Source organism: Xenopus laevis, chromosome 4L (genome assembly GCF_017654675.1).
Source record: "Xenopus laevis strain J_2021 chromosome 4L, Xenopus_laevis_v10.1, whole genome shotgun sequence".
Taxonomy (NCBI): domain Eukaryota; kingdom Metazoa; phylum Chordata; class Amphibia; order Anura; family Pipidae; genus Xenopus; species Xenopus laevis.
In genome coordinates, this window is record NC_054377.1 from 131,903,603 (window position 1) to 131,924,612 (window position 21,010).

The following is a 21,010-nucleotide window of genomic DNA, read 5'->3' on the forward strand; positions in this document are numbered from 1 at the left end:
AGGCCCTTATGTCACTCACCTGTAAGAATCATATGATACTGGAAGATTCTCTGCACTACCTTCAGCAGTTCATGCTTCACATTGGCTTGACCACGATGGAGGTACCTCTGCTCTCCAGGATCAAGAGAAATATACAGAAATGTTTCATGTTATAATAATAATATCACATAAGTTATATCTAGCTGCTGCAAAGTCAAGGTTGGTTATAGTCATTAAGCCTTAGTTTCTTTTATATCTAGTGGTTTTAGGGAGTGGAGTTAACATGGAGGTTTGGCAAACTTACAGCCAGTCAGCAAAAAGAAATGCATGGGCAGAATGGAGATATATTTCTACTTTAATTATAAGGAAGGGGTGCAGAACATTATGCAGAGGAGAGCCTAACAACATAGTAGATTGGTGCATATGAAACTTCTGAAAATGGAGGTGTAACTAGTAACTGTCTCACCACCTCATCTCATGGGCACTGTAAATTCACACATAAAGACAATGTCTGAAATAGGCAAAACCAAGATGGACCTCTGCACTAAAACCGCAGGACCAAGCTACCACCAACAATCCTCAAGATACCAGGCATGGACATCAAGAAGCGAATACACCCATGATGCCATGATTATACATGGTTAGTATGTGAGACTCTCCCTGAAGCAGTTGTGCTTGAATTTATATCATTTTTTATATAAACCACATTTTTTTTTCTAGCATTTGTAGAAAAATGCTCCATTGTTCCTATTTCGAGACTTGGCAATATAACTGAACCTCAGTACACCTGCTGCTTCAATAATACTGTAGACCAACACTGCTATCTAAGAAACACCTGGTCCTTGCTTAGTCAGGGTTAGATTATGCCCTTCTGTGAATGGAACGCAAGCTCCTCTATCATCCCATTCCTTGTACAATGCTTAAGATACAGTTCATCTATGAAATAATTAACCTTTATAATACAAATACTTTATCTCATACCTAGTATACCTCCTTACTGGGAATATGCAGCCTATGCAAATTAGAGACAAGGTTACTGAATGGCCCAGCTCTTTATATTAACATTATTTTCATTTGTTCAAAGACTGATTGTAAATAGCACCGAGTTGCTGAAATATAACTTTTTGGTATAATGGAGAACGCTCTCCATATATATATTTCTATAAATGGGCTGCTAAAAGTTACAGGGATTAAAGGGAAAACTATACCCCCAAAATGAATAATTATGTCTGTTAATTGGCTCATGTGACCTAAAATGTTTGGTTTGTTTGGGTGCACTGTGAATCCTAGGACTCCATGGGGCGGCCCTTATTTTTTAAAATGTCAATTTTCTATTTATGATTACCCAATGGCACATACTACTAAAAAAGTATATTATGATGGAAATTGTTTATTTACACAAAGCAGGGTTTTACATATGAGTTGTTTAATTATTTTTATAGAGACCTACATTGTTCCGGGGGGTATAGTTTTCCTTTAATGTCAACACTAGGAACCCCTTGAAGGCATAGCTCATTTGGGACAGCCTTTATCCAGAAGGGGCTACGCACTGACCTGAAGTTGCAGAGCTATACCACCCAGCATCCATTAGGTATGGTAGCAATAATTCAAAAACATCTGTAGGTCCTCAGCTTGCCCCACCCTGTCCTACATTTAGCTGGGTATCACTTTGTGTCACTGTCACAATGACATACTGTATTTCTGTTTTCTCTCCTGAATGATTGTCATCCAGTGATGGAAAGATCAATAATCCTTGCACATTTTTTGAGTCCAAGCAAGTGATGAATCAATAAGCCCTATGCTTTATGCAATAAAGAATGTTTTGCGGCAGAGACTGCGTTTGATGTGCTCCATCCATACCCTTGTTTATTCAATAAGCCCTATGCTTTCCTTGCATCTGTTGGGTTCATACAAGGCAACACGATGCAGACAGATTTTCCGGAGTTTGATAACTTACACCCATGTAGCTGCTCCCTCTGTATCCATTCTAAATCTTTTCAGCATGGCAAGTATTTTGAAAATCTATCCCCTGAGACCGTGCTGTTCCATAGACACAGTATGGGAATTGGCAGCAGAAGTAGGAGGCCCATGGCCTCTAACAGCTGGATCAAGTATGTTAGAAATTCTCAGCTACTTCACCCTCCCATTTATTCACTCACTCCATAAGTATTCGGCTGTGTAAGTGCTACCAATGCCTTTTGTCGCTCAGCAATGTCATTTAAATATTTCTGATGAACCAAAACCATCTGCCTGAAATGGGGCCAGCCTATTGTATTAGTCTCATCCTGCTATAGCACTCTCACTTACAGTTACGTCTCCACCAACAAGTCCTTTATCTGTTGCTCATGCATGTTTAAGTTCAGAATTGCTTACACACATACAAAGTGTCTCCCCTGTTTTGGTTGTTGTGTAGCACATGCCATACTGCGGTGCTGTCATATTTGCACGTCCATGAAGTGAACCTACCTCAAAGTCTCTTACAACTGTTGCCAAGTAGGAGATTTTAAGGGTGCAGTCATCCAGGGCAGCTGTCATCTTATCAAATGCCACAATGAAGGCTGTGTGGTGCTGGAAGTCAGACTTGCGGCTCAGGAATACGTCTGCTATGTTCTGATTTTCCTCCCTGGCAAGACAAGATGTAGGATGAGGATGGACAGATTCAATGGCGATTAGTCCACCTATATTGGAGTGTGTGTTTGGATGCAAGACTGCTTCCTTGCTCTTGTACCCCTTTTGCCTGGGTCTTTATAAATTACCTTTTTTGTCTCTCTGTTTTTGCATGCATTTTTTTCCCCCGTTTTTGCATGCATTTTTTTTCCAGTATATAGTGTGATGGTGACCTAAGATTGTAAGCTCCACTGGTGCAGTGAATGATGTATAATCTTTATAAAGCAATGTGTACTATATCTGTGCTATAGAAATGATTATTATTATATTCAAATATTTATAGAGCGCAAACATACTGCGCAGCACTGAGATCAAGGATAATAAAAATACCCCTGTGCATTAAGGCTTATGTCACAATAGATGCTAGTAGGAATAATTGTTTCCGGGGGGGGATATATCATTATGTCCCTAAAGAAAACGAAAAAACAAACAAACATTCAAAAGTCTAAACCCACGACTACACACGTTAGACCCTCACCATTCCCACACAAGCTGGGGCATGGAGTGCAAGAGGTTAATATAGAGAACAGTAATTAACTACTTTTAAAAAGTCCTTGTTGAGGAAACACCACATAATGCAGTGAATTCAGTTCAATATGAAGCCGGCTGAGATTGGATGAGAGAAAGGAATGTAAGGCATGCTGGGAGTGAGCACCATTTACTATATAAGGCCTTATGTGCAAGGCTTTACGGGATGTCAGCTCTGAGATAAAAGACTTTAGCCATTCTCATGCCAGTACACTTGGGCACTTCTTAAACTCTGCACTCTGTTCCCACAACTGAAATCCTACATTCTACCCAGCAGTAGCCTCTTAACCCTTTCAGCACTAAACACTTTCTGCTTAATACTACTGTTAGAAAGAAAGCACAGACACAGGCTTAACTGCAATGTACAGAATGCAAATAGTAACCACTTCTAAATTCCACCTGTTTGTATCTTATCGTCAGGGGTGCTCCACCAATGAGGCGAGTTGAGACACTCGCCTCAGGCGACAGTGCCCCCCTGGTTGCCAGGGGCGGCAAAAATGCCGCTCCTGGTAACTAAGAGCCAAATTTCCGGTTTTCAACCCGGAAATTCGGCTCTTCTAGTGCAGAGAGTGCAATTGCGCTCTCTGCACTTAGCGACATGGACCGCCCCTGCTCAATATATAGCTATAGCTCAATAGCAAGTGAAATGGACTGATTAGTGGTTAATGGGAATAATTTATTTAGAGAAACCCATCCCCAAAAGCTCCAGGGAAACTATCAGTTTTACTTTTATATAAAGACCCCCCCCCAAGCCAATGGGGCTGCTGCCTAAAATTATACCAGTTCCTATAGAATTCCCCCACCTAGCTTTCATGGGATTTTAATGCTCCCAAAAAGTACCATAAAACTTACCGGCATATGTAAGGCACAATATTTGCTCAGACGCAGTAACCCACAGCAACCAAAAAAAATTATTTTTTATTTGTCATACAGGTAACCATTAAATGCTATGTGCTGATTGGTTGTTATTGGTAATTAGCCCTGTAGCAAACTTTGAAGCATTTATTAAATAGCCCTTCTATCTAATACTGTACTAATCTTTCTGAATGCCCTTCCTTGTTGTCCCCCAGTGGCAAAAAGTCAGCCTGAACAGCTTGTTACACAGTTACACACGTTTCACAACACTTTGATGACCAAGGAGAGCCTTCGACATCCTGGTAATGTTTTTGTAAGAAAATGTTAACTTAGTGGGTCACTAAATTATGGCACTATCTATATCACTAAGTGATAGGATAATCAGTAATTACTGTATAGTACCACTATAACGCTATCCATAGCTACAAAACCCTTAATATCAGAACCTGCAATAACACCCGTGTCCCCAAATTGGGTTACTTTATCTCACCAGTGTGATATCCTTTGCTCCAGCTCAGCCAAGATTTCCTCGTGCAGCAGGTAAATGTTGAGAAGTCCACTCAATCCGTGGCGTAGTTTGAGCTCATCCTCCCCGTCCTCCTCTTCGCTGCCCAGCACTCTGAGCACAGCCGTGTGAAACTCCTGCGTATATCAATAAAAACAAATTAATATTATAACTGTTTGTTTATAGGTTTATGGAAATATATCTAGACTGGAGCTCATCTGGAGATTCTGGCTCTCAGGGAGGAGCAGGCCACCCTGCCTTACATTACAAACTGTTTTTAGGCAGACAAACAACCTCTGGTTAAACACTAGATTATCTAAAGAAGGGGTTTTTAAACCTGGAAACCCAAATATGGGTCATGAATATGGGTCACCATAGTAGGCTGCCATAAACAAGTTTACCCCACACAACAGTACATTTCATTTGTAACAATTAAAAGACAGTCATTAACTCTAAACCACTACTTGGGTCATGAAGCTCAATCCCATTTAAAGTAGTTCTGCGGGAATTTTAGTATGAAAAATGACAAGTTAATGATATCTCTCTGGAGGATTATTTCAAACATCCACTGCATTACATCCATCTACTTATCTATTAATCATCTATCTATCTATCTATCTATCTATCTATCTATCTATCTATCTATCTATCTATCTATCTATATCTATCATCTATCTATCAATCATCTATAATATATCTATCTATCTGCATAATAATAAATAAAGTATCTCCCATTGTAAAGTCTCTATCTATCTATCTATCTATCTATCTATCTATCTATCTATCTATCTATCTATCTATCTATCTATCTATCTATCTATCTATCATCTATCTATCTATCTATCTATCTATCTATCTATCTATCTATCTGTATCTATCTGCTTACTAATAAATAAAGTACCTCCTATTGTAAAATATAAGGATATTAGCCATCACCTCGGAGTTCCATCACCTTTATCAAAGCATGAGGCTTTTATATGGTCATGAAACTCTTCAGTGATTTATCATATCCTTTTATTTTTGTAATATGGGGTAATTTAATATACCTAATACTGCTTTTGGGCTCCATGGTGGGACCTCTTATATTAGAATTCTAATCAGAACCCCCAAACATTCCTGCTTGGAAAATCTGGTTGTTTTATGGCACACTTCTAATCTGCCCTAGCTATGCCCAGTTATACCCAGGCATGTGCCCATTCCTCTCTAAAATCTTAACTGATTGATATATTCTTTAGATTAATGGAATGCTTCATATTTTGACTTTGGTGGTATTGTCGGGGGTTGCCAAATGACTTACTGTATGTCAAAAGGTTTAGGAGCAACTTGTTATATTTGCAGAAATAACAGCAATATTGTTTCTGGCAACAGATCTAGTAGCCGTTTGTATCAGGTATAGGAAGGATAGATTTTTTGGGGACAAATCTAGGAGCTGTTACTTTATGTACTTTATGTACAATAATAATAGGCTTAATGGAACACATTTAGGGACAGTTAGTTTCAAGCATAGGAACACTGAGTGTAAGTTTTATGGGAACTGACCAAAAAACACTTTCCTGAATGCTAAGACTAAAAGGCAGAGTGGGTAAGGAGAATGATTACGCTGGCACTTAAGGAATGATATAAGCAGGAGTAGGAGTCAATACAGGCACATTTAGGGGATTTATAGGATCAGTTAGTTAAGGAAACACTTTAAAGGCACATTGAACTCTTTTCCTCTTTTACTTTGTTTCGATTAATAGCACCAAAGCTATTCATGGAATGCCAATAATTACAGCTGCCATCATGTTCAGCATTCTCACCTCGCAACGATCTGCTTCTCTTTATGATAATGATTCACCGCCTGCTCAGTATTTTATCCCAGTTTGAATCCTAAGGCTGGCCTACCCTGTGCCTGGTAGCAGCTGTGCCCCCCTGCCAGCACCAGAACACGTGCCCCTTGATCTCAGAATGGTTACGGTGGCGCAGAGCAACACTTTCTTCTTAACGCACGGCTGTGTTTGGGGGCCTGTGTGGGTGCACTTCTGAGACTCTGCTCCATTCTACAGCTTGCTTATTGCTTTGCAGAGGTTTGCTGAGCACGCTCGTCAATCTCCAGACCCTATGATAATACGCCGCTGATACCCCAGAGCCAAATAAATGTCTGTTTCGGACAATCTGACCTTTCTTGAACTTATTTTATGCTACTGCACAAAGTAATAAAGGACAATTACTTGCCATTTCCCTCATCAGATTCTCAGTGTACAAACAACAGCCAGCTAGATCTCATGTGGGGATTCTGCTGCATGGCCTTTCTATATATTTGCTGTTTATTGTGCCTGTTTGGGCTTTGGAAATGGCAAAAAAAAATCACAAGTTTTACAGCGCCACCCACAGGCCGGATAGAATTCTTTTATACAAGCTCTCCAATTGCACAATCATTAAAGCGATCCTGTCATCAGAAAACATGTTTTTTTCAAAACGCATCAGTTAATAGTGCTACTCCAGCAGAATTCTGCACTGAAATCCATTTCTCAAAAGAGCAAACAGTTTTTTTATATTAAATTTTGAAATCTGAGATGGGGCTAGTCATTTTGTCAATTTCCCAGCTGCCCCTGGTCATGTGACTTGTGCCTGCACTTCAGGAGAGAAATGCTTTCTGGCAGGCTGCTGTTTTTCCTTCTCAATGTAACTGAATGTGTCTCAGTGGGACATGGGTTTTTACTATTGAGAGTTGTACCAGGCAGCTGTTATCTTGTGTTAGGGAGCTGTTATCTGGTTTCCTTCCCATTGTTCTTTTGTTTGGCTACTGGGGGTAAAAAGGGAGGGCGGTGATATCACTCCAACTTGCAGTACAGCAGTAAAGAGTGATTGAAGTTTATCAGAGCACAAGTCACATGACTTGGGGCAGCTGGGAAATGGACAAAATGTCTAGCCCCATGTCAGATTTCAAAATTGAATATAAAAAAAATCTGTTTGCTCTTTTGAGAAATGGATTTCAGTGCAGAATTCTGCTGGAGCAGCACTATTAACTGATTCATTTTTTTAAAAAAAAATTCCCATGACAGTATCGATTTAAATGAGCAGCATATTGTGCACTGAATATTTTTCCTTTGCTCATTTCCATGGATACACTCACTGGCAAAAGTACAAATTATCTATTTAAAAGGCGTTTCACCTTTAACTTAACTTTCAGTGTGTTATAGAATGGCCAATTCTAAGCAACTATTCATTTGGTCTTCATTATTTTTTTTTATAGTTTTGTTTTTAATTATTTGCCTTTTTTTCCCCTTCTTTTCAGCTTTACACAGGGGTCAATGACTCCATCCGAAAAAACCAAATGCTCTGTAAGGCTAAAAATTTATTGTTATTGCTGCATTTATTAATCATCTTTCTATTTGGGACCTTACCTATTCATATTCCAGTCTCTTACTCAAATCAATGCATGGTTGCTAGGGTAATTTGGAGCCTAGCAGCCAGATTTCTAAATTGCAAATTGGAGAACCGCTGAATAAAAAGCTAAATAACTCAAAAGACTCAAATACTAAAAAATTAAAACCATTTTCAATTGTCTCAACTTAAAGGTGAACAACCCCTTAAATATACTTTAATTGCGCTGTATTATACTGATGTTAGGTTGCCATTCATCTTATAATTTATTGGCCCAGACAGAAACTGAATCTTGATGGCAATAGAGATATAGGGGCAAATTCACTAAAGCGTGAATCGCCTAACGTTAGCGCAAATTCGCCAGCGTGACGTCATTTCGTTACTTCGACGATTTACTAACGGGCGCTGGTGTAAATTCACTAGCGAAGTGGACCTACTCCATGGCTACTTCGCACCCTTACGCCAGGCGAAGGGACGTAACTACGCTAATTCACTAACTTGCGGATTTTCATGATCGTTTACTCTTGCACCAGACTTGTCTTCGCCAACTGAGACCGAAGTGCAATAGAGTAGATAGGGCTTGCTTCAAAAAATTTCCCAAAAAACGCTGGCGTCTTTTCCTTTTTTAAGGGTGATAGGCTGAAAAAGATCGTACAATTTTTTGGGGCTACCCTCCTTCCCCCCTACATTTCCTAACATATGGCACCTAAACTATACAGTGGACACATGTATAGGGCAAAATAACACCTCTATTTTATTTTATGAAGCTTTCCCAGGCTTGTGTAGTAATGTATTTGGTGCTACACATTCGTCCATTGTACTTTAACTTGGCACCGTATGCAAATTTGGCATTGCTAGCGTAACTTCGCTTTGTTTGACGAATTAACGCTAGCGCAACTTCGCTACCGTTCGCCTCCCTGAGTGCAACTTCGCATTTTGCGTATCGCTGGCAAAACTACACCTGGCAAAGTGCGGCAGAGTGTGGCGAAGCTGTCGCCGGCGCAACTTCGGATCTTAGTGAATTTGCCCCATAGAGGTATATCTCTCATAAGGGTTCTGTTGAACTACAACGTAGAGAATTGTTGGCTTTGCAGCAGTATGTTGCTTATTTTTGGACATGCACGCATACACATTCTCAGAAGCCTTTTCTTTGTATAGTTATTTCATAGTCAGTATCAGTGTGTATTCTGCTGAGCAGTTGCTAGTGCTGTATCTAGACTGGCACGTGAATAGACACAGATGCACCGGTGGGCCAGTTGCCTACTCTTTTGCAAAGCAAACACTAAAGCACCTGAAAGGACAGGGAAATGGGTGACAATTAACACACTGCTATTGGTGAGCTTATAAGGGAAGCTGCTGCACAAATCTAAATATATAACTGCTGTAAAATAATGATCATCCACTCTTGTAACATTTTGTTTCGATCTATTTCTATTCTATAGAAGTCATCTGTGCAATGTTAGAGTTAATTAGGCTTTCACTCCTGCCTAGAAAGAGTTAATGCTACAGTCCCATATCCTTTGGGTCACAGCTGCTTTCATTCTCTCCCCGAAAACTCCAAAGGTCAGGAAGGCACAGGCAGCAGACTAAAGCATTGCCAACGGCAGTCACATCTAGACTTGACCGTCTAGTCTGAGAGTTTGCCAGTACAATGGCACCTCCAACACCCACCATGCAAGATTTGCCTGGTAGCATTGTTCAGTGACCTAATATTGTCTGCCACCCATAGTAAAGGGAGACATTAGACACATTGATAGTTAAAACTAAACATATATATATATGTTGGCCCCATGGTGCCTACCGATCCAGGCCCACACCCACTGGGAATTGCAGGCACTGGCACTATCCCCCACCCCAATAACAGCTGCAAGGGGGAAGTGCGGTATTCGGTGTGCGGCGGGGGGGTGAAGTTTGAAAGAACTGCAGCTTGAGACTAGGGTGGGGGCCCATGGTGGCAGCCTCGTTGGCCCTGGACACCCCAGTCCAATACTCAACAACTCTGTTGGTGACTCACAGCATGAGTGTGTTGCTTCTGTTGGTGAAAACTAATTTAGGTTGATGTACCATACCATACCATACCGTAATTTGCAGAAAATCCACTATAAAAACATAAGCTATAGTGGATTTTCTGCAAATTACGGTATGGTATGGTAGGAGACACAGATCTTTACTGCTAAAGGGCTGTGGTTGCCTTGGGCTGGTACAGAAGCCCAAAACATAATGTACAACATTTCTAGTTACTTATTTTGTTACGCTTTAGTTCTCCTTTAACCCTACAATTTATTGGTGAATGGGAGTATAAAATATTACTGATCGGGTTAATTGACTTAAATAGACGCTAACCTATCCAACTTATACATGTGCAGTTGTCAGTAACAGCCAATCAGCTCTTTGCTTTTGTTTTCTCAATGGTAGCAGACAGTTCAAAGCAAGTTGCTGATTGGTTGCTATGCACAAATGCAATAGGCAATTTAGCACCTATTTCATTAATGGCCAGGGCCAGCAGTTTTATCACCCTCGTGTTAAAAACAAATTATATAAAATAAAGGACCATCTTTTATCACAGAGAAGCAATGACAGGGGTCTAATTTGCCTCTTGGGTTCCCCAACTGTGGCCTATTATCATAGGGTAATAAATTTACCCATGGCTTCAGTTTAGGGCTATGATGCAGTTTATGTTTCCATGACAGTGCACTGATCTTACTGTTATATTATCTCAGGTCATGTGACGTTCATAAACCCATGTCCTATAATGTTAGAGATTAATAATTGGTTCTATTGTGGACACAAATGGCAAGGCTCTGAGCTGAACATGGAGAGGCATGAATAGAGGAGGTCAAGGGAAGGGACGCGTCTGAGCTGCTTGAAATTCCGCATTGAACAGAAGGACTATTTGCTGAATAAACCCTCCATTGATACGCACACAAAATTTCTACCAGGAGCTGCTCGGCTAGGATACAGCCAAGTGTTCCCTGTTTCTAAATGAATTTGGGGCAGCTAGATACTAGACACATCCTACGCAGCCCACGGACGTCAACATTGAGACTCCAAGACTTGTCTCCGTCATCTTAGCAATGCTAATGAGATGTTACTCTCATGTATGATGCATTATGGAAAATAGGAGCATGCACAGAACATTTCTCCATATTTAGCACCCAAGGCTGTATGGCAGCATCTCACATTGTAAACAATAGCTCCCACTTTGGAGACCACTGCGTTGTCCATAAATCTTTTTTAAATTTAAGGGGAAGTGAAAGTTCTGTATTGTACACAAATTCATTTCCTGACAATATCATATTGATTGCAACAAAGATACATTCCATAGCATCACCCACCAAATGTAAACATGAGCTCAGTGAATAGAGAGTGTGCATACTTCCCCCCTATTGTTTTAATTAGTAAATATTTATGTTTTTTTGTCAATTCTTGTTAAACAGGGCAAAAAGTGAAACTGAAAGTAAAGTCACATTTTGACTCCTGGTTCTGATGAGCTGGCTAAAACAAATTACCAGTCCTCTGAAAAGCTGTTTATATAACGAGCTGCTACTTATCTTACAGCCTAACAAAGACTTTAATGGGGAAAGGGAGGGGTTTGTTTATACAGAGGGCTTCTCAGCGGTCTAGTGATTTGTTTTAGCCAGCTTGTATCTAATAATTATGTGCATTAAAGAGTCAGTTACCCTAGGCAGAAGTTAGAAAATGGCAAAAACTTTCCATTACAATTAGTCATCATAAACTAGTTCGTTTTGGATTCAGATTGTATAATCTTCAGCCTGTGATGCCCCTATGGAACATTACTTCGGTACTCAGAAACTCCTAGTAGCACCCACCATTTCTTTCCCCTGTTTTCCCAAATGTATGCAATGTAAGTCTCTTCAAGCCAACATTAAACAATGTATGAATCTCAATATTGTATTCAACTCCTTCTCTCCGATCATACTACCAATAGTACATTGATTTCCCTTAATTTTTTGGCCATCAACATTATTTGCACCTCTCTCCTTTCCTGCCACCAGTAGGTGCTATCAGTAATCATTCCCATTCCAAATTCTATTCGCCTCTTATGCAACAACCATATCTCCCTATTGCCTGCTGCCAATATATACACACCCATCTTTATTTTTTATGCACCTACCTTTCTATCTCTTCATGCCCTTCCTTTTCAATGTCTCCTGCTTGGCACCCAGACACCCTGTAATGACTACCTGCTACTGGGCAGGTAAAATAATTTAGACCCAAGCAGCCCCCACAGGCCCAAAATAAAACTCAGGTTTACAGCAGCATTCACCAGATTATCCAGATTATCAATCAGGGCCTGAGCACTGGTTAAATATTTTTCACCATCCAGGGTTTTGACTTTATGCCAATGTTATTCATATGGAATAATGATAAATATATAGGGGCAGTATTTTTTCCATAAAAGGTGGCTGGCAACCCTACATCCAGGTATTTCTCACACTCCCCTGTGTGTCTCACTTGGAATAGCTCTTTCTCACCATGCACAGCTGTGTCTCAGCATGAACAGCTAACACTGTCTAATTGTCTACACTTATGTCTGACTGTCACCAGCTATGTCTTCATATGAAAAGCAACATCCCAGCACAGCTTTGTCTCCTCATTATCAGCTATGTCTCACTTTGCACAGTTCGGTTTTTTCACCATGCAAACCTCACATGCCTCAATAGGCACGACAAATACATCTTTCTGTTAGCAGCATTCGCAGGTATACCTAGCAGCTTTGGGATACGTATATACCAGCTCTGCACACTGTTAAGGGATGATTTGTACCTATTCTTCCAGGCAGATTTAGTCCTGATGGCTCAGGTTATTTGGTGGTTGTGCGCCTTAATTTCCGCAAATTTTCAGTTGAGATTTCAACTACAGTATGTGTAATATATCTGATGATGCACAGCTTCTTGTCACTGTAACCAGTTATATAAGTGAGTACAGTCTCTGCAGGGAACAGCACAACATATGTTTGTAAATGCAAATGCACCATAATGATATGTGTGTTGAATTTAAAGGGCATGTAAAGTCTAAAATAAAATAAGGCTAGAAATGCTGTATTTTGTATACTAAATATAAACAGGAACTTACTACACCACAAGCCTAATCAAACAAATAATTTATGCTTTCAAAGTTGGCTACAGGGGGTCACCATCTTGTAACTTTGTTAAACATCTTTGCAAGACTAAGACTGTGCACATGCTCAGTGTGGTCTGGGCTGCTTAGGGATCGTCATAAACAAAGCTGCTTGAGTTCTGCATGGCTGGGAAGTAAGGCGGGGGCTCCCCCTGCTGTTCATAAGTATGATTGTTTCCCTGAGGAGCAGTTAGGGACCATCTGACAATTCCTATCCACAGCAGTAACTGAAGGGAGAATTTCACTGCATACAGTCGGGTTTCTTATAAAAACGGTACACATTTTTTAATGAAAGTATATTGGAGATAGTTTTCTTTTTCATTCTATTTTTTGCCTTTACATGCCCTTTAACAGTAACTACTAGCAAGAGTTAGTTAGAACTAACTAACTAACTTACTTGGGGAGAAGGTCTGGGTCAGTGGGTCAATCTGGATGTCTCCTGGTGTCCCGCCACCCCAGTCCGACCCTGCTGGGGACTTTGTAGGCCATTCCAGATAATTAACCTTTCATTCTTTAAATAATTTGTTAATTTTGAGGTATGATTTGGATAATTTTTGCTTTCTAATATCCACTCTTTGCGGCTTCAATCTCTCTACTGACTGTGGGACACTGACTTTCCTTGTGCAAATAAGAAACGTCCTAAATATGAACTAAATGTTCTACACTGTCAGAGTCATATTTTTTGGTAGACAGTTAGCTCACCATACATCATTGCTCTATGGTCCCTTTGCCTAGATCATACATTTGAACTAACTGTCTTTTCGAAATAATTGACTCTAAAACAAAGCTGCATGTAGAGAGACATTGAAGAGGATTATTTTAGAAACAGTGCAGAACATGTAACTGCTTATATTTAGAAAGTCTTCTTTTCTTGAGATGAAGCTCATAATATTATTAGTTTGCCTTATAGTTTGCAGAATGTCAATTACATGGCAAATATAAATACTAGGAAGGGTGCCCAAACTATAGCACTAGATAATAATAATGTATTCAAATTTGCAGAAATACTGTTTGTCGTGTTTAAGATGCAGAGACTGTGTTACTTGCTTTTCAAACAACAAAAGGTGAAATTTGATCAAAACTATAGAACCCAACTATTATCTATGCCTGACCATGCACAGAAACATCACAGTGAGCCCAGATATTTCTCACCGGACACTTATATTTTATAATGTAACTGTCCTTGAGCTCAGGTCTCCTGCTGGTGTTATATCTCTATTTGACAGACAAAGCTGACAAACTCCCCAGAGCCTTGAAAGCTTTGCAGTTTGTGTAACTGGTCCATTAATTATGCATGGGCGACACCGTGTTTAACATTATCACTTTCAAGCACGTTAAATTTGTATGTGAACATGCTTAACGTCCATTATTTATACGCCTCCTTTATTTTGCATGAATACAAACTGCTGCAGTTTCCCATCACTTCCCCTTGTGACGGGAGTGTAATTGGCTCCAGTATGAAGGATTTCACTCATTGCTGTGAATGGATCTTACAGGCAAGGCTGCACACTACAGGGACCTTGTTACTCAGATGTGTTATAGCTGCCTTGTCACTGACACTGCTGCAAATACATAAACATTATAAGCAAGAGACACTTTCTATATAGATTAATGAAGAAATGAAAGTTGCTTGTGAGCACACCTTGCTGGGCTGTTAACGCAAAACTTGGTAGCACCCAACCCTAACCTGATGAGCTCCCTTCTTTATATACACACGATTGCTCCGCCCCAATGTGATGTCAAGGAAAGGGGCGGGCACACCTGCACGAGTATATAAAAAGATGCTCACGGAGGTAGAAGGTGGGGGGCAGTGGCCACAGAACACCATACAGAAGTCGGTCCAAACTAGGGTTGCCACCTGGCCGGTAAAAATGATGATGGTTGATCCCAATCTTATTAATAGGGAAAAAAGATAAATATATAAGAAGGCCGGTATTGTATTCCCGAAAATGTGGCAACCCTTCTGTAAAGCCATTCTTTAATTCAGAACTTTCAGGATAACAGGTTTTCGGACAAAAGATCCCATACCTGTACAAGTTTATCTAAGGACTGGTACGATTGCTATCTTGGATTTTGGAAGGAATTTTTTCCCGAGAGGCTTCAAATGGGTTTTTTTTGCTTTGATGCAACCTAACTTTTTTCAACCTAACTTACTATATTACTATGTAAAAAAGCAACATTTTATATTCACATAGATCAGAAGCAAAGCATATCTATGCCATACAGAACACACTGACCAGGGCTATCTCTGAGTCAGGGCTGCTCTGACCACAAGGTAAGGTGAGAATCTTGACTCAGGCGGCACGGAGCAGCCAGTTACCAAGGGCAGCAAAAAGCAGCCTCTGGTAACTTTAAGAGACGAATTTCCATTTTTCCAATTTGGCTCTTCTAGTGCAGCGAGCGCAATATTAAAGTTCTTAATGGGGGTAATTTATTAAAGGGCTGGTTAACCTTTAAGGTAACGTTTATTATAGAAAGGCTAATTTTTGCAGTTGGCCTTCATTATTTTTTTTTTTATAGTTTTTGAATTATTAGCTTTCTTCTTCCAACTCTTTCCAGCTTTCAAAAGGGGGGTCCATCTAAAAAACCATATGCTCTGTAAGGCAACACATTTATTGTTATTGCTACTTTTAATTACTTGTCTTTCTATTCAGGCCTCTCCTATTCATATTCTAGTCTCTCATTCAAATTAATGCATGGTTGCTAGGGTAATTTGGACCCTAGCAAACAGACTGCTACAATTGCAAATTGGAGAGCTACTGAATAAAAAGCAAAATAACTCAAAAACCGCACATAATAAAAAATGAATACCGATAGTCTCAGACTATCATTCTCTACATCATAGTAAAAGTTAATTTAAAGGTGAGCAACCAGTGGCGTAACTAGATGTTACTGGGCCCCATAGCAAATTCATTTTATGGCCCCCAGCATAACCACAAGTTGCCCTTTTTTACCAATATATTTTGAAATTGCTCATTAATTAGGGCCTCATGGTGCCCCTATACCTCCTGGGCACCCCTGCAGCCGCAGGGTCTGCTTCCTCTGTAGTTACGCCCCTGTGAGCAACCCCTTTAAAGGGCATGTACAGTCTAAAATAGAATAAGGCTAGAAATGCTGTATTTTGTATACTAAATGTAAACATGAACTTACAGCACCAAAAGCCTAATTAAACAAATGATTTATGCTTTCAAAGTTGGCTACAGGGGGTCACCATCTTGTAACTTTGTTAAACATCTTTGCAAGACTAAGACTGTGCACATGCTCAGTGTGGTCTGGGCTGCTTAGGGATAGTCATAAACAAAGCTGCTTGAGTTCTGCATGGCTGGGAAGTAAGGCGGGGGCTCCCCCTGCTGTTCTTAAGTATGATTGTTTCCCTGCTCAGCAGTTAGGGACCATCTGACAATTCCTATCCACAGCAGTAAATGAAGGAAGAATTTCAATGCATACAGTCAGGTTTCTTATAAAAACGGTACACATTTTTTTATTAAAGTATATTGGAGATAGGTTTCTTTTTCATTAAAGAAAGTAAAAATGGGATTTTATTTTTTTGCCTTTCCAAGCCCTTTAAGGGAATATGGAAGTTGGCAAAATATCAGGTTTAGAGTACTAAGTTTGTTATATACATAGGAAAACATTTGTACATATACATTTGTCAGATAATTCAATTTCACTGCACTTGAGCTGTAAACTCTAACTGCTGATTGGTTGCTTTGGGATACTGGTATATAGTGCTACATGGGGACTTTTGCCCATGATTATACAGTAGACAGCTACATAGAACAGTATGAGTGCAATATATCTGGAGGTTTAATAATGCTACTCACAATGTGCAGACGCTTTAACATGTCCACGTACCTGAAAAGAAACAGAACGTCAGTTGCTGTAAAGCACAAGGGATACTCCCCATACAGTTGGAGGGTCAAAATGCATTGCAAGTACTACAGCTTTCATGTACAACGTTCTACAACTATTTTGGGGTTTGGAGTAACATCTATGTTGTCAATTTACTTATAATATAAAATGAATATCAACAATGTACTCCTTTGTGAGCTTATTAAAAATGAAGACAATACAGGGGTGCTTCGCCAATGAGGCGAGTTGAGGCTGTCGCCCCAGGCGGCAGCGCCCCACTAGGTGCCAGGGGCAGCAAACATGCTGCTCCTAGTACTTTAAGAGCGAATTTCTGGGGGAGGGGGGGCAGCAGCAACTGCAGGATCGCCCCTGAGACAATAGGCTATGGTCATTCGAATCCGGTCAAACACAATGTTCTTCGGCAACAGAAAGGTTTGAATTGGATAGATAACTGAAGTAAATGTCCTAAACCAGCAGCCCTTCAAAACTCCTTCTTCTTTATTCATCATCCAGGGCATTTTTAACCATAACTGGAGCATGTTGACCATAAAGTTTGGTTCCCCATCACTCCAACTTAAATCTTAAAGTAGACCACATAAAACATTCTCTAAGTGGAGAATGTGAAAAAGTTAAACATTGTGCACCAGGTTTTGTAACCCATAGCAAGTGTCCTTCCAAGCAGGTGACCAGTAAATACTACTTGCTGTTTGGTTGCTATGGGTAAAATAGGTTTCTACAAACTTTACACCTCTCCTACCAAATCTGTACTTACTCTTTCTCAGATGACAACAAACTTTCTACGATGTTCAGAGCTCTCATTGGTCCATCTTTCTGCAGAAGAGAACAAACAAATAAAATAATATTAATGTGATTGATTGATTAATGACTTTACTTAGGTTTTAGGTAACCTTGGTTTTCTGAGGGACACATTTTCTGTGTCCTCCTGTACTGCACTGGTGTAACCAGGACCTGATTCATGATAAGAGATTGAGGGCATTTTTCTTTGGCCTATAATAATAAATGAGGCCCCTTGGCCCCAAAATGAACTTGGTAAAAGTACAAGTTTTATTATGTTGTGTCATATGGATGGGAGGTTCAAACTGTGGTCCTCTAGCATTCACCAATAAGAAGCTGGAATCTGCCACTCAACACTATCTGTAGAGCCAAATGTTGGACATTCCAGATTTATTTGGTTCAGGGAGTTATGGGAGCCTTCCTATATTGTCCCAGGCAGGGCCTCTTCAACTTTGCCCCCCAGGGGGGGTCTCAGGGTGGATGGAAGACAAAGTTACTTTCAGAAAATCTATAGTTGTTGTTGTTTCCTTAACCTCAACCAGCATCTAAAAGGTAAATGCATAAAACAGGGGGATTTATGGTAATGCAAGAGGCGACTGTGCGATATAAAGTAAAAAATGTGAATATGCATTATCATAAATCCTGCAGCCTTATAATTTTACCCTCTTAGTGCAAGTGCCAAGTGTACTTTCAGTATATTGTCCATAATTTTAGAAGTACTTAGTTAGTGTGTTGGAAAAACAAAACCATCAATCTCCCCCACCTTGTGGTAGCAGTAAGGTTTTAATTTTATTGCCCAGGTGGAAGAATTACACACTGGACTCTGAGTGTCCCATCTCGGCTATTAAAGATCATTTCTGATCAAAACAACACAGGTTCTCCTCCCTGCACAGGCTGTACCCAACAATGACCTCAGCAACACTAGACATCACGTAATGATACAGAGGCACACACTGGGCACTCAGCACGTCCTCATATCCCCACTGCTCACAGTGCCAAGTCCCAGGGGTGGCCCCACTTCCACTACTTGTGCACATGTTGTGAAATTGTCCTGTGATTGATTTGTCCATACACACAAACAGCTCTGATGTCCTGTGTCAGGGGACTGTCCCCATCCCCAGGCGTTGCCCAGACTGTAATCATTAATGAATGTTTATTTAAAGAGGAAGCACAATGTAATATTATGTAGTGGTCATTAACTGGCAGATGAAATAGTTTACAGAATTAATAGCGCAATGGCTTTTTCTATTTTCATGCATCCCTTACTGCACTGGCAGTGAAACAAGCTTCAGTCCCTGCACATTCCAGAAAGTCTTCATATGGTGTTTTTGTTTTTGCTGCCAAAATGGGGGTTTTTCATCAGTTATTTTGTTTTTTGTCATCGTGTGATAAAGCATGGAGTAAATCAAATAGAGTTGATAAGGCTGGAAGAAGATGTCAACATTTGCCACCCAGTTGCTATTATCCATAAATGGATCTTAGGGTTGTGGGAAAAGGAACGAGGGAAGAACATGTCTGTCAGCACCAATCATGGTGGAGCAACAAACAGCCAGATGTAGTAGGGCTTACATTTGCTCCCATGGACAACATAATTTTCTTATGTTTTAAACCTGGACATTTGACTCTACTAGCGAGAAAGCAAAGCAGTGCACTCTCCAATAGAAAATGCACTCCCACTGCCAGGAAGAGGGGGGGGCAGTATGCACTGGCCATGCTAGTGGTAGAACTTGCTGAACAAATAGATTGGCTTTAACATCCATTCATCCAATTTATGATCCATCTGCACTACTGTGAAGGCCAAATGACAGAGTTGTCAATTTATTTTCGATCCAAACCATGAAATGCACTATATGGTCAATATTATATTTCTAATTATTGGAATTGGCCATTTAAGTCATGGCCATCACTGAAGACACGTGAGTCAATTCATCACACAATGATATTCTTGACAATCCAATGCTTCTTGAGAAGGATCTCTCCTGTCTCAGCACCATAATGCCTCCATGCATAAAGTAAGGTCCTTACAGTATGGGTCTGTAGACATGGGTGAAGAAGAACTTGACTGGTCTGCACAAAGCCTTGATATCAACCCAACTGTGGGATGCCTTGAAACTCCAACTGTGAGCCAGGCCTTATTAGCCAACATTACTGCTTAAAATCTTTTGTATGAAGGGAAGCAAATTCCACCTCCAATACCTAGTGAAACTTTGCCAGAAGAACAGATGGCTGTTTTAGCAGCAAAGAAAAGTCCAACTTCATATTATAACCCTTGGATAAGCAGGTGTCCACATACTTTTAGGAAGGATACCTCCACTCCTGACTTTCAAGTTGGCCATGGGCTGACCTAGGTTATTTACTTAGCCTCTCCTAAACATGTCAGCAACTTAATAAACGAAATTAAATCTTCACAGCCTGGATCAAGCCATGGATCTGGTTCTTTCTCCCAAAAGGTCTGCACCACACCTCTATGTACTCCAATTGTTGGTGAGGGGGCAATAAGATCCAATCAACCCACTTTGGCTCAAGGTTCAACAACAAGGTAACTAAATCAGACACTGTTCATCTGGCAACTCTGGCAAAAGAGCAGGTCTTCGGCATGGCCACCTTAAAATTACAATCTCCTTTCTTCTTAGATGGATCATCTCTAGTAAAGGTCATACCATTGTCATTGTATAGGCCTCTTATTATACCTGTCTCCAGCAGCGCAGGGTTTACGAATATTTACACAAGAGTACAGATGGATCTATTATTAAAACAGGTGGATATGTCAAAATAACAGAGGTATTCTTATCCACCTGTGTGTCTGACAGAAAAAGGCACTGTTGGATACCCGATCAGAGATGAGGTGCCCCTGCTGTGAGTATTGTAAGAATGCAAATGTATTCCAGTAACATCTGGGCAGAATGGAGAATATGGACATATAACTGGCAGAGGGAACCTCCCTGACATGAATGAATATGTTAAGGCAACCAAGTTTTTGCTAATGAATTATTTTGCAAGTATGATCCTTTGAGTCTAATTGTGTCTGCATCTTTTCATCGACTGTGCCTTAAAAGGGCATTATATAAAAATGAAATTAAGGCTTAGAGAACAGAGCAGTGTGTAATGCCAATGAACAACACAACCTAATTTTAGCTGTAAATTGAAAGTCCTACTATTGCTCTGCTTCAGTCTAGAATAGAGAAGTGATTACACTGTTGTTTTTATGCTCCACGGTGAACCTAAGACAGCTGCTTTTGGGAGACAATATGACCCAGCAGCACCATGAAGTGTAGTGTATGTGAATGAGCCACTCTCTAACAAATAGAGGTGGACAGTGCT

At 40.2% G+C, this 21,010-nt stretch overlaps 1 protein-coding gene across 1 annotated transcript in view; it reads right to left on the reverse strand.

Moving 5' to 3' along the window:
* Positions 1-21,010, reverse strand: part of fgd5.L (FYVE, RhoGEF and PH domain containing 5 L homeolog) — a 117,123-nt gene that overhangs the window by 52,494 nt on the left and 43,619 nt on the right. The window contains exons 4-8 of the mRNA XM_018259058.2: positions 17,667-17,725; positions 16,867-16,897; positions 4,520-4,671; positions 2,446-2,602; positions 20-107 (exon numbers count right to left, since the gene is read on the reverse strand). Of these exons, the coding sequence (XP_018114547.1) occupies positions 20-107; positions 2,446-2,602; positions 4,520-4,671; positions 16,867-16,897; positions 17,667-17,725 (487 nt within the window). The remainder of the gene's footprint in view (positions 1-19; positions 108-2,445; positions 2,603-4,519; positions 4,672-16,866; positions 16,898-17,666; positions 17,726-21,010) is intronic.